This window comes from Rhinolophus sinicus, chromosome 5 (assembly GCF_057876585.1).
Source record: "Rhinolophus sinicus isolate RSI-liver-muscle chromosome 5, RSI-T2T, whole genome shotgun sequence".
NCBI lineage: Eukaryota > Metazoa > Chordata > Mammalia > Chiroptera > Rhinolophidae > Rhinolophus > Rhinolophus sinicus.
This window is the reverse complement of record NC_142505.1, coordinates 75,564,587-75,577,341: the sequence shown is the minus strand read 5'-3', so window position 1 is coordinate 75,577,341 and position 12,755 is coordinate 75,564,587. Positions and strand designations below refer to the sequence as shown.

Sequence of the window (12,755 nt, the reverse complement as noted above, 5' to 3'; positions counted from 1 at the left end):
TGGGAAGCCCTCACTAAAAATATTATATTTCCTGTCATTGAAATGAATATTTACCTAACCAATTTGCCTTTAAATTAGAAATGAATTGAGCATTTTCCTAATTAATTTAAGTGTTGTTGTTGTTTTTTACTTTATCTTTCTGTCCTAAATTATGCGCTCTGTGTTTATTATCTACAAGCAATGTGGCGTGTTAAACTATTTGAGCAATACCGTTGAAAAAGATAAAGTACTGTGTTTCTTCAAAACTATGAAAAATTCTGTGCTTAAATGAATTGGCATAAATTGACACTTTTCAGGTATTTTGTTCCAATACAATATTTAAATGTTACAATGTTTCTAAATTTAAAAAAACTGTAGAATCACTTTTCAGTGACGAGAGTGTAGTTTCAGCAAGGAAGCTAACATAAAGGACCCCCTTCTTTCCTCAACAAGAAATTTGCTGATTACAAATTGGAAAATGAGTTTCACGTTGTGTTAGGTGTAAAGGGAGATTAAAGATTTTTGTTCCTTTTTGTTTCCACATTCAACAGTTTGGTTTTAGTAGAAATATATAATTATTTATAAAAAATGAACATTGGTTTTATCATTGGTTTACTTCTGAAAAAAACAAAACACAAAACTATAGGTTTGTGACCCACCATTAAGGTCAGTGTTAGTTAAACAACTGGTTTGACCCATTTTTTTGTTTTTTTCCCATTTACTGACTAGACTTTGAGTTACTGGAGCAGTTTGTATAGGTATTTTTAATGGAGGAAATTAAATAGACCCAGGGCTGTAGGTCAGACTGGAGCAGGACTGGCAGCCTGGCAGCAGTGCCCCTCTGATCTGCTCACGAAGGGGCTGAAAGGTGAGCTGCGTGCCATATTGCGTGGCTGCTCAGAAGGCTGGATTGAAGGATATGTTCTCTGCCCAGACAGAGACTATTTTGTAGTCACAGTGAACTGCAGATCCCCCATCATCCTTTTGGGCTTGCTGCAGGCAGCTGGTTTGATGGATATTCAGAATCTACCTGTAGAGGTAGTCCTTTCTTCCTAAAATCATACTGTTTTCTTTTCCATGCTACTTACCATCTAAATAACATTGTGTGGCTCTCCCTGTGAAATCCATCTTTCCTGAATTGTATTGGTTTTAGCTTCTGCTTGTCACTACTGGATTTTCAAAGGTGTCCACCCCCACCCCTGTACTGAACCATAGACCTGTGCCAGTTGCAAATTGTTCTCTACCTGCTGGTAGAAGCTCAGAGGAGCTGAAACCCAGGCTTCAGGACGCTGTAGAAATTATATCTTGGCATTTGCATCTTATTTTAAAACTATATTATTAATTTCATTTACAGAAGAAGGTGGATAGATGGTTTGCACTTACCAAAAGCCTTTATGTGATACTGTTTCTATCAGAAGAGAACCTTTTTTTATTTAAAAAAGCTAAAGACAGTAGCACTATTGGTTTTTCAATTTTTCATTTTATGACAGTAGACATGAATTACTAAATTAAATCACTGTATCTAGGATTAAGTTTGATTTAGATCGTGTTCATGTTTTCTTCGGGCTAACTAATTTTTTTGCCAGTGGTTTCCAAACTTGTGTAAGTAGCAGAACATAGATGACATCCGTGAAAGTCGAGTAAACACAAAACAAAGAGCAGCCCTGTACCGGGGGATTCGGGGCGGAGCTTCTCTTCCACCTCATCCCACCCCTACCAGCCTACAGCCACCTCCATACCACCCCCAGTAGTGGCGTTTACAGAACCCCTAGTTCCCGGCGAACTATCGTCTGAAAACATCTCCCCTGGGACCAGTTTCCAGTGAATTTTGGGTCCCTTAGGGCGGTTTATGTTTGATAAAAATAAACGAGGAAAAAAGTATATTCCAGAGGGTACAAAAAATGGCTACCAACTCCTTGTTTCTTTGACTAGCAAGAATACTAAGTTTTTAAACAAAACACTTTTTACAAGAACCTTCACTAATTTTGAAACATTTGATAATACCCCGTTATTGCCCAAACTTCCAGCTATTTATATTGCCTATTCAAGTAGAAATCCTTTCGATATGTGAAATACAGTTGAGGCAGCTGCCTGTAATGCTAGCTCTAGTTTTAGCCGAAAGTCCTTTCCCCCTCCCCTCCACAGGAATCCTTTAAAATGCTATTCTTTTTATAACAAAAGTGCATTCTTCACTTGAACAAATTTCTGCGAGTTAAAGATGAATCTGATGTATTAATGTTGTGCTCATTTGAAAACGTTCACATTTTTTAAGTTATAAGCACGGGTTTTAAAAAAGCCAGAATTTGTTAGAATTTTTCTTAAATGCTTTTTAGAAGTTGGATGTATAGCTGTTTTAAAGTTCTTTGTATATTGAGTTTTTGATCTGAAAAATCAGTGAATGTAATGCAGAGTTTTCTGAGCAAAGAATCCTTTGACATCTGAAAATATCCACTGCCAAGGCACTAGACTGTTGCATCAGAGATTTTGAAAACAATCAGTAGCATATTGACTTTTGCAACTGTTTGCATACATTGATTTGTTTTCCGCAATTATTTTTATTGTGGCAAAATACAGAAAAAATTTACCATCTTAACCATTTTTAAGTGTACAGTTGAGTGGTATTAGATAACCTTCGTAGTGTTGTACAACCATCCATCTCCATAACTCTTTTCATCTTGTAAAATTGAAACTGTAGCCATTAAACAATAATACACAATTCCACCTCCCTCCTCCCAACCCCTGGCAACCACCATTTTACTTTCTGTTTCTATGACTTTGACTACTTTAAGTATTTCGTCTAAGTGTAATCATATATTATTTGTCTTTTTGTGACTGCCTTATTTCACTTAGAATGATGTCCTCAAGTTTCATCAATGTTGTAGCATGTGTCAGAATTTCCTTCCTTTTTAAAGTGAATAACATTCCATCGTATGTATGTAACACATTTTGCTTATCCGTTCATCTATTGATGGACATTTGGGTTGATTCCATGTTTTAGCTATTGTGAATAATGCTACTATGAACGTAACTGTACAAATACCTGTTCAAGTCCCTGCTTTCAATTCTTTTGGATAAATACTCAGAAGTGGAATTGCTGGATCATACGGTAATTCTGTTTTTAATTTTTTGAGGAACTGCCATACTGTTTTCCACAGTGGCTGCATCATTGTTTATTCACACCAACAATGCACAAGGGTTCCAGTTTCTCTGTATCCTCACCAACACTTGTTATTTTATGTTTTATGATAGCCATCCTAATGGGTATAAGGAAGCATATACATTGATTTTTGAAATAAGTCATTTCCTGATTGTGCCCATTGATTTTTATTAGCAGTTCTCATATGACAGTAGCATCTGACACAGTGACCTCTCTCTCTCTTCTCCTGGCTTTTGTAATCCACACTCTAGTTCCTTGCTACTTCTTAAGTCATTCCTTCTCTATCTCAAGCCCAGACTACAGCTCTGTCCTGCGTACTAATACTTATACATCCAGTGTCCAAAGACCACTGGAGTGTCTCAGAAGCATTTCAGACTTAACATACTTGATCTTCCCACCTCCAAAGACTCTTTCTGCTCCTCTTCCAGTTTTTCTTCTCAAGCAAAAATCTAGAGCCTACCCAAACCAATTGTAAGTCCCGTCCTTTCTCCCTCTGAAACCTATTTCCATCTCTACAACCAACTTTACAGCTCAAATAACCATCAGTCTTGCCTCTTGGCTGTTCTTCCAGCTTCCACTTTCATCTCACTTCAATCCATTCGTAACAGAGTAATCTTTCTGGCTCTGTCTCTCACTGCTTAAAAATGGCTTAGAGAATCCTGTCCAAACTCCCTACCTTGGCATACTGATCCTTTATAATTTGGCCCCAGTCTGTCTCCCCAGCCCCATCTCTTTCTCCTCCTTCATTTGTACCACACATGCTTTAGTCTATGCTTATAATACTCCAAATGTGTTTTGGCACATGTTGCCTCTGCCTAGAGCAGCCTCCTCTCAGGCCACATAACAACTACTCCCCTTCCCTTGCTGTCGCCATCTGGCAAAAGCCTACTGATTCTTCAGAGTTCAAGTCGAGCATCCCTTTTCAATGAATCCTGTCCAAGCCTGGATTAGGTGCTATAGCAGAAATGCATTCAGCTCTAACAGAAAACCCACAGTGTCTTAAACACATAGGATGTGTTTTGTGTTTTTTCTCACATAAGAAATCCAAAGACAGGCAGTCCAAGGTAGATACAGGTCCTCAAAGACCTAGGCTCTGCCTGTCTTTCTACATTTTATTCTTAGTATGTTGGTTTATCACCTAATGTTCACAAGGTGGCTGCTATGGCTTTGGACATTGTTCATATTCAAGAAAGGAAAAAGGGAGAGTGGGTAGAGATAACTGTCTCTGAATCTTTTATTAGAAAAGCAAAACTTTCCCTTCTCATTAGCCAAAAGTGGATCCCATGGCTACTACCTAGCTGCAAGGGAGGCTGGAAATCAGGGAACAGGATTGTCATGATTAACATAGATCGTTTTGGCCCCAAACCAAATTAGGGTTCTGTTAGCTTGGAAGAAGTAGGGAGTGGGTATTGGGAAAGCTTGTCCCCAGAGTAGCAGTATCATACGGTAGCATTTCTCATTAGATGATAAGCTCCATGTGGGCAGGGACTGTGTCTTATTCTCCTTTGTATCCCTAGTGCCTAACACAGTACCGGACACACAGTTGTTGCTCAATAAATATCAATTGCACAAAACAACAAAATGAATGTACATGTATATTTAGCACATATTTTGAATTAATTTTTAAAAGTCTGTATTATAGCAATTGATAACCCGGTTTGCTGTTTAATGACGTGGGTCTATTATCTCAACAAAATCATTGAATTTAGACCCTATTGTCAGTCAAGATACAATTTCTTGAGACAGTGTCATTCCAGGATTCAGCTCAAACCCGGATCCTAAACTTCTCACAGAACTGATAGTCACCCTTTCAGCTAGAGCCCCAGGTGGGAGCAACCTAGCCAGGCCCCCCTAGATCAGTTCATCTATCTCTCTGGCCCCCCAGCCAGCCTTGCAAAGAGACTTCGAGATATGCCCCGTGGAACTACGCAGTGTGAACACTAAGTCTGGTCCCTCCATGCCTCCTTCCACAGATGTGATCAAATTCCATGACAAAACTATTTTTTCAGGTACACTCATCATGTCCCGTCTTCACTTCATATTCCTCCTGAGTGGCACCGTCATCTATGCAGCCATCCAAGCCAAATCCTGGGAGTCCTCGAGGCTGCCTCCCTGTTTCCTCCATTTTGCCCATTTATCTCTGAATCACCCTTAGAAGTGCTTTCTTGTCCCTCGCCCTGCCACTGCTCTAAGTGTAGGCCCTTATTTTCTGGCCTGTGGATTGGCCACGTCCTTCGGACCGGTTTCCTGCTTCCAATTGTAACGTTCTTACAAACCATTCTCAGATTTCTCTGGGAGAGACCTTTCTAATGTGTATTCAGCCATGCCATTTCCCTGTATAAGAACCTTCAGTCCCTCCCGATTTTCTTCAGCATAAAGTGTGAGCTCCTCCATAAACAGTCCCATCTACCACATCCACTTCATCGCACACCCTCATTACCTCCGACTCTATATAACAACAAGAAACCACTTACATTTCCTTTCTCACACTCACTCAGCCATTTCTCACTTCCACAGCTTTGGTCTTGGAGTTGCCTCTGCCTGGAAATCCCTATTCCACCTGCCTCTCCTCATTTGCTGGCTGTCACTCCTTCTTTAACACTCACTTGATTTGGGAAGGCTTCCCTGACTGCTCCTCCCTCTCCCCTGTGTTAGGTGCCCTTGTGTACTGTGTGCACCGTGTTGTCTGATAACTGCCCAGTGTGTCTGCTCCACTGGATGCGCACGTGCCCCTCCCTGAGGGCAGACGCACTCCTGATTCCTCTGTGTGCCCTCAGTGCCTGGCACAGAGTAAGCAACCAATTCACTTCTGCTGACTGGCTAAAGGAAGGATTAGGAAGGAAAAAAGTGGCTTTCAGACATGCCAAATAGGCTGAAATGTTATTAACATAATTTTGACCTTTAAATAGGCACAGTGTTTATATATCAATTGTTTATATACATATATCAGTGTTTATATATCAATACTTATTCCCATATGCCTGTTTACTTTTATCATGTATGCTATCAATGTTGTGTTACATTCCTGATAAAGACGTATTCTGCATTTGGTTTTTAGGTTAAAGCCATTCACATCCATTCTGACATGTTCTCAGTTCAAAATGGCTTGCTGACACCGACACTAAAGGCTAAGAGACCTGAACTGAGAGAGTACTTCAAAAAACAAATAGAAGAGCTTTACTCAACCTCCATGTGAAGTTCAAGGGAAGTTCTTCTCAGTACAATGGACCGTGTAGCAATTCATAGTTATTCCTGAAAGTAAGGAGTCAGAATGACGCAGCCGAAAATGAATAAGCTCGTGACCTTATGACGACTGAAACTTTTCCTGTCCCAAGAGGTCTTTAACAATATTTTGTCTATCATCACCAAGTACACTTTATTTTTATTAAAATGATATTGTAGCAAGCTTCTAAAAATATTGCAAATGGCAATGTAAAACTCAAGACTTTTCTCAAGAACTGTGTACTGCTAAAAGAAATATATTCTCAATGTTCACAGCACTCCTATTAAACATGAAGGAAAACCATAACTGATACATTGTACTTAATTATTTGTGGAATAGTAACCAGACACAACAAATAGCTAGGCAGAGTGGACTACCTCATTCAGTAACTGCTTGTCAAAAATCACAATGAAATCAGACTTAAAAAATTAAAATTAGGTGTACAGAATCATGCTAACTCACATTCACATAACTTCAGATTCTTCAAACATGACAATCCTTATTGATGTGAAAAAGTTTTCTTTCTAATTTTGACTTTTATTCATGGAAAATGCAAATTCAGATATTCTTAAAACAAATGTTATATGTATATAACACGGTACAAAAATCTTTCAATACATTTTCTCATTTATAAGCTCATTAAAATATTCAGTAACTACCTAGAAAAAAATGTAACATTCAACTACTTTAAGAATAGTATGTGCATATTCATGGATTTCTTACCACGTAAATTATAAAAGATGCCTGTTGACTTTACAGTGAGTGGACCTTTGGGTAAGACTTGGGAAAAGAAACCCAGAATTCTTTCTCAGGGTAGGCAGCAGTGAATGTTCCTATGTTCCTTGCTGGGTTCTTCCAGTCTTCCATTCTCAGTATGTCCATGCCAGGCCTGGGAAACCCAAAATGGCTGTAATTCTGAACAATTTCACTTCCTTTCAGTAAGATTATCAAAGCAAAGTGTGGGGAGGAGGGGATGTTGCTTCCAAATAAAGTAATTTTTCAACAACATAATTTTGAAAAACTTCTTCAAAATACCCCGAGAAAACTTTTTATGTCCATGTTAGATAAATATCTCCTTAGTGCATAATTCCATTCATAAAATCTTTAAATGCCTCTAAGCTCACCCATGAAAGCCTCTCTTGCATTATGTATTTAGACACTTCATGCACCTGGATGTCAACAATTTCATGTAATTAAAGCCCAACATGGACAGCAATTAAGGTCTAAGCTACAGATTGTCCATCTGCAGAAAGAACCAACCCTGGGAAAGTGTTTTCTTTAGAAGCAGGACTATGAAAGCAGAGATGGGGGCCGTGTTCACAGTCCGGAAGCTCATTCCCCTGGCGCAAATGGAAACTGAGAGTAAATGCTATCAGTTAGAGCTGTGTAATCACACAGCCCTACGGGATGAACCTGCATCCATGATTCTACATTTTTAGTCCATTGTAGGAAAAAGTGGACCACAGCTTCATTGGATGAATTGATCCAGTTTTTACATATATTCCTTTGGCATCTTCTCTTTGCAGACCCACTATTTGCACTTACAAATTTGACTTTCGTAAAGGAGCTCATTCTAAGCACCTTAATTTTTAAAGGCATTTCTGAATAAACAGATACTAAAAAGTGTCCAATGCCACATCTATATTGTGTTAATTTTTTATATTTGATATATAGTTGACTAATTAAAAGGGAAAGATCATTACCTGGATTGGATATTTGCAGTATTTTAAAGGCAAGTAGTTTCACATCTTGAAGAAAACGAAGCTGTTTCCCATTGTCATTCCACTCAATTGTGTAGTTGGCTTTGTTTCCAAAAGGGTTTTGACAATGTTTTGTAAGCAAATAATTTAAAACTTATTTTGATCCTATTTATACCACATAGTACTTAGATATGATTGATTATGGACAAGTTAAGATTTCTTATTTTTCTTTGAAGCTCTTATATTTCTACTGGCCTTCCTGATCTGTGTGAAATCATCACACTTGGGCGGATAAATAAAATACTGATGTGCTGACAAAAGTGAACAGTGGGCCCTAAACATATTGCACTTACATTTATCTAGTCCTCTGTTTAACTCTACTGAATTTTTTAAAATAAAAGCGTAACGAAAATATGTATTAACAGAAAAATCCTTCAGATTTCCCAACTTTATTTGGGGTGGGAAGGAGTTTGTGTTTCTCTCGCACCAATATAGAAAAAGGCAATGTACTTAAGACATTCATGTGCATAGTACACATCAGATCTGATTTAAGTCTAGAGGTATAACAGAGATCAATTTCTTAAACATAAACATGTTCTTAAATATTTGACCTTTTATCTGTTTCTCATTCAAATGTGTTAGTAATTCTCACATTTTACAAACTACTCTTGTGTATATTATAAAATAGAATATATACCATTTGTTTTCTTTTACTCCCCCTGCCCCCAGGTAAGAGAGGAAACTGACCAAGTGTGTTGTGTAGGCCTGTTCCATGTGTTAGCAACTCACAAACTCAGGAGTCCAAGGAATGAACATACCATATCTCCCTCACATGAGCAAGTCAACCTTTCATTCCTAATTTAGGTGAAAAGCATGAGAAAAATTAGAACTTTCCATTGCTATTTTTATAGTCAGGTAATGCTTTAAGAACTTGAAAATTGGCAGTTAACTTGATTGTATTACCCATCCAAGAACCAATAATCGTTTATTTTTCTGCAGTAAAGAAAATGAATTATTCTTTATTTTCCAAATGTATAAAGCACAAATGTGATATAGTTATTTAGAATACAAAATACTACAAAATGAATGTAAAGAATGGAAAAATGTATTTTTGCATGAAAACAGACTACTAACAAACTTGCTTAATATCTCAGGAAAAAAAGAATGAATAATCATATGTAAAACGGATAAACTGTATGTTGAGCTAAGTTGCTGTATTTTCTTGCCTGTTTTTATTTTAAGGAAGCATATACATGAAAAGCAAAACGGATCCTGGTAGTCTGAATTTTCTCTCAAGTATGCTGCACAGTCCTTTCCATGAATCTACAATTAACTGCAGTAAGAATGGGAGTAGCATTCAAGTGAGGACAAAACCCCAAATGAGAATCTCCAGTTAGAACACATGAATGAGTATCACCCAGAGGCAATACCTAAATAACTGGAATGCAAGCATTTCTAAAGCTGGTCCCAAACTGGAAAGATTTTCATGAGGTGACAGTGGCTTTTAAACATTCATTTGACTGGTTATTTTAAGTTTCCTTGTTAAGTCATTGCAACAATTGCATGGGGGGAAGATGAATATTTTTTTGAAGCCTTGCTTATTCTACTTTCAATTTTTAAAAATGAGATTAAAATATTACTTTTTAAATATGCATAAAAGTATCTTACCTATAATTATATTTAGTTGCTTTGTTACAATAGCATGCATATCAAATATAAAATGCATTTATGAAAACTTTTGTAAAAAATAAAGATTTTTTTCCTCAAAGTTGCCTGTAATTACTATTTTATGTATTTATATCACATAATCCCCTGATGTTAGCATATCTGATAATCATCGATCATAATGCTTATGGTTAACATGGTATTAAGCTGTGTCAGTAGTCTGCATACTCTACATCCTCTGTAAGGGTCCCTAAACTTCAAAGACTTATCCTTCCCCAAGAGGCTGTTCTTTACTTTGTACCTTTGCTATTACCAAATGTGTCCTGGATTTAAATCATTTTTATGCTTTTAAAAGAACAAATATCCGTATTCAAGTTTTCCATCATGATGGCCCTTAAACAATATTTCCATAATGTCTTTTATCCATATACAAGTTAACAGGTACACTTAAAATGGTGCCTTTCTGCCATGTCTAAATTATGCCAAATCGGCCTCCTACATATATTTGCTATCCTCCACTCCTCTCTATTCTCACAACTTGTAGTGTAACAGGCGCCATTCTCATCTCTCGTCTGGACTATTACAGTGTTTTCTTAGTCTTCTGTTTCCACCCCAACTTCTTTAAATTTCAGCATCCACATTTCAGTCAGGGTGACCTTTCTAAATTGAAAATCTGGTCATGCCAGTCTCCTGCTTAATATTCTTTCAGAGACTTCCCAGTTTCCAAGATAAAGTTCAGACGCCTTGGTTCAGCACACAAGGCCTAGTACCTCTTCTGCCCTTGCCTCATGGAGCCGTGGCTCTAATCATACCAACTACTCTTTGTGGTGCCCTAAAAGCATCATGTTTTTCTGTAATTCCATGCAGCACATCTGGTCGCCTTTTCATAGAATGCCCTTTCCTTTAATCTCTGTAACTCTTACCATTCATCTCTTAAAACTCAGCTCACTTATATTTTTCTCTGAGAAGCTTTCCACGTGGATGACTGGCTGATTGTCCCTCTGCCCCACTCCCACTCAAACTGAGTTGCTTGAGATTATAGCCCCAGTGCAGAAAGTCTGGCCTATAGTGGATGCTCAAGAAAAGCCCATTAAATAAAAATCCCACCTTAGCTTTTTTTCACATGTTGCTTAGCATTAAGATGGCCATTTGAAGTTACATTTCATTTATCACTGAAGTTTTTTTCCATTCTTGTCAACTAAGCAAAAATAAACTGGTTTTCAGTTGGACCCCAAATCCTGTGGATGGTACCAGAATTGAAGATGCTTAGTGGATCCACTCCATAAAACAACATTCAGAAAGATTTCCCCTGGGCTCCAGGGAATCCTAAACCCATGAACTGGCTGTTTTCCAAAAATCTTCAGAAATCTCTTCAAAATTTGGAATTTGGGGGGCTGGCCTGGTGGCTCAGGTGGTTGGAGTGCTGTGCTCCTAACACCGAGGTTGCAGATTCAATTCCCACGTGGGCCAGTGAGCTGCGCCCTCTACAGCTAAGATTGTGAACAACAGCTCTCCCTGGAGCTGGGCTGCGGTAAGCCAAAGGTTGGTGTGAGCTGCCATGGGCTGCCACCTGCTGCTAAGTGCTGCATGAGCTACTGTGTGCTGCTGTGAGTGGCCAGTGGCCGGCAGCCAGCATGAGTGGCCGGCAGGCTGAGTGAGCTGCTGTATGCTGCCATGGGCTGCTGTGTGCTGCCATGAGCAGCTGGCAGCGTGTCGGGCAGCCATCCGACGACTGGCGACTGACTGCCTGGAGAGGGGGAAGCTCAAGGCTCATAATACCAGCATGGGCCAGGGAGCTGTGTCCTACAAAACTAGACTGAGAAACAATGGTTTGAACGGGAGTGGGGCGGGGGCGGCGGGGCTGAGGTGGAAGAAGGGGAAAAATAAAATTTGGAATTTGTTTTCCCATGGAAGCTAGCATCTCCATAACTGTTCCAAACCTAATCAAACTGGTCACATGACTGAAATAAAACATTGATAGTAGAATTCTGAGTCTAGATATGGGAGCAGTACAATGGGGAAATGGAACTTTGATTTAACACTCATGACTGAATGCTTGTGCTGGCGTTTGTGTATTTGGGGATGGAGTGAGGGGACATAGAAAGATGACTGAGTTGAGATGTCTCTACCCTACCTCACCCTTTAGTAGTGGACACATTTCCTTCCTCTTTTATAGACTGGCTTTCGGTGAAACTTTTAACAGACCAAATCTGTAACCCCTTCCCCTCCCCCATGCTACCAAGGGCTTCAAGCGCCTTTTCTTACTCCCCCATCTCTTTGCCAGCTATTTGTTAGAAGGAATGGGAGCATGACAAGCATGCTAACCAAATGCCAGGAGATCCATGCCACTTATGCCAATCATCTGTCATAATGAGCCTCCCTACGCTGTGGTTTCTTCAGCTGCAAAATGAGGGGGCAACCAGATCATCGCTAAGGACCTTTTGACCCAATATGGCGATGGGGCATCATGTGCAAAAAGGATCGTGCACTGAAGGGCAGAGTAGAAGAATAATTACGCCTGCCTAAAATAATTTAATCCCTTCACACCACAGTCTATAAATACAGAAGTCTCCTTCCAGTTGGGGAGTAGGTGCCATTACAGCATGAGCTCACCCTTCTCCATTCCTTGATCAAAGAGTAAAATTTCTTTTCTGCTTAACAATACTCAGTTTTGTTCTACTGGTGTCAATGGACCTTGATTTGAGTCGCTGACCCAGAAGCATTGGCAACAGCTATATATACGTGTTTATATTTACACACATAATATTGGAGCATCACAGAAAAGTCTTTGAGCGTTTGTAATTTTGATGCCAGCGGAGCAAATCCCCTGGTGTGGAGACTCAAGCCCTGGGCCAAGAAGATTCTTGACTTCACGTAGGAAAGAATTCAAATGTGAGCTGATACAGAGTTTAAAGTGATGGTGTTCAGAAAGCTTGGCCAAACGCTTGGCGAAGCATGGAGGAGGGGCCTGGAATAGTGGTTTCTTGGCAGCTCAGGAAAGAATTCAAGCACGAGCAGAAACGAAAGTGAA

The 12,755-nt window shown here is 39.2% G+C and overlaps 1 protein-coding gene across 9 annotated transcripts in view; it reads left to right on the top strand.

Annotated features, from left to right (window-relative positions):
* Positions 1–9,827, top strand: part of ACSL6 (acyl-CoA synthetase long chain family member 6) — a 55,030-nt gene extending 45,203 nt beyond the window's left edge. For 6 of the 9 annotated variants that reach the window (XM_019756085.3, XM_074313478.2, XM_019756083.3 and 3 more), the window contains exon 21: positions 6,195–6,669. In XM_019756085.3, the coding sequence (XP_019611644.1) occupies positions 6,195–6,332 (138 nt within the window). In that variant the 3' untranslated portion in view covers positions 6,333–6,669. Of the gene's footprint in view, positions 1–6,194 lie in introns of all 9 variants that reach the window. The other 3 variants (XM_019756087.3, XM_019756082.3, XM_019756081.3) reach the window with 2 other exon arrangements.
* The last annotated feature ends 2,928 nt before the right edge of the window (positions 9,828–12,755 follow it).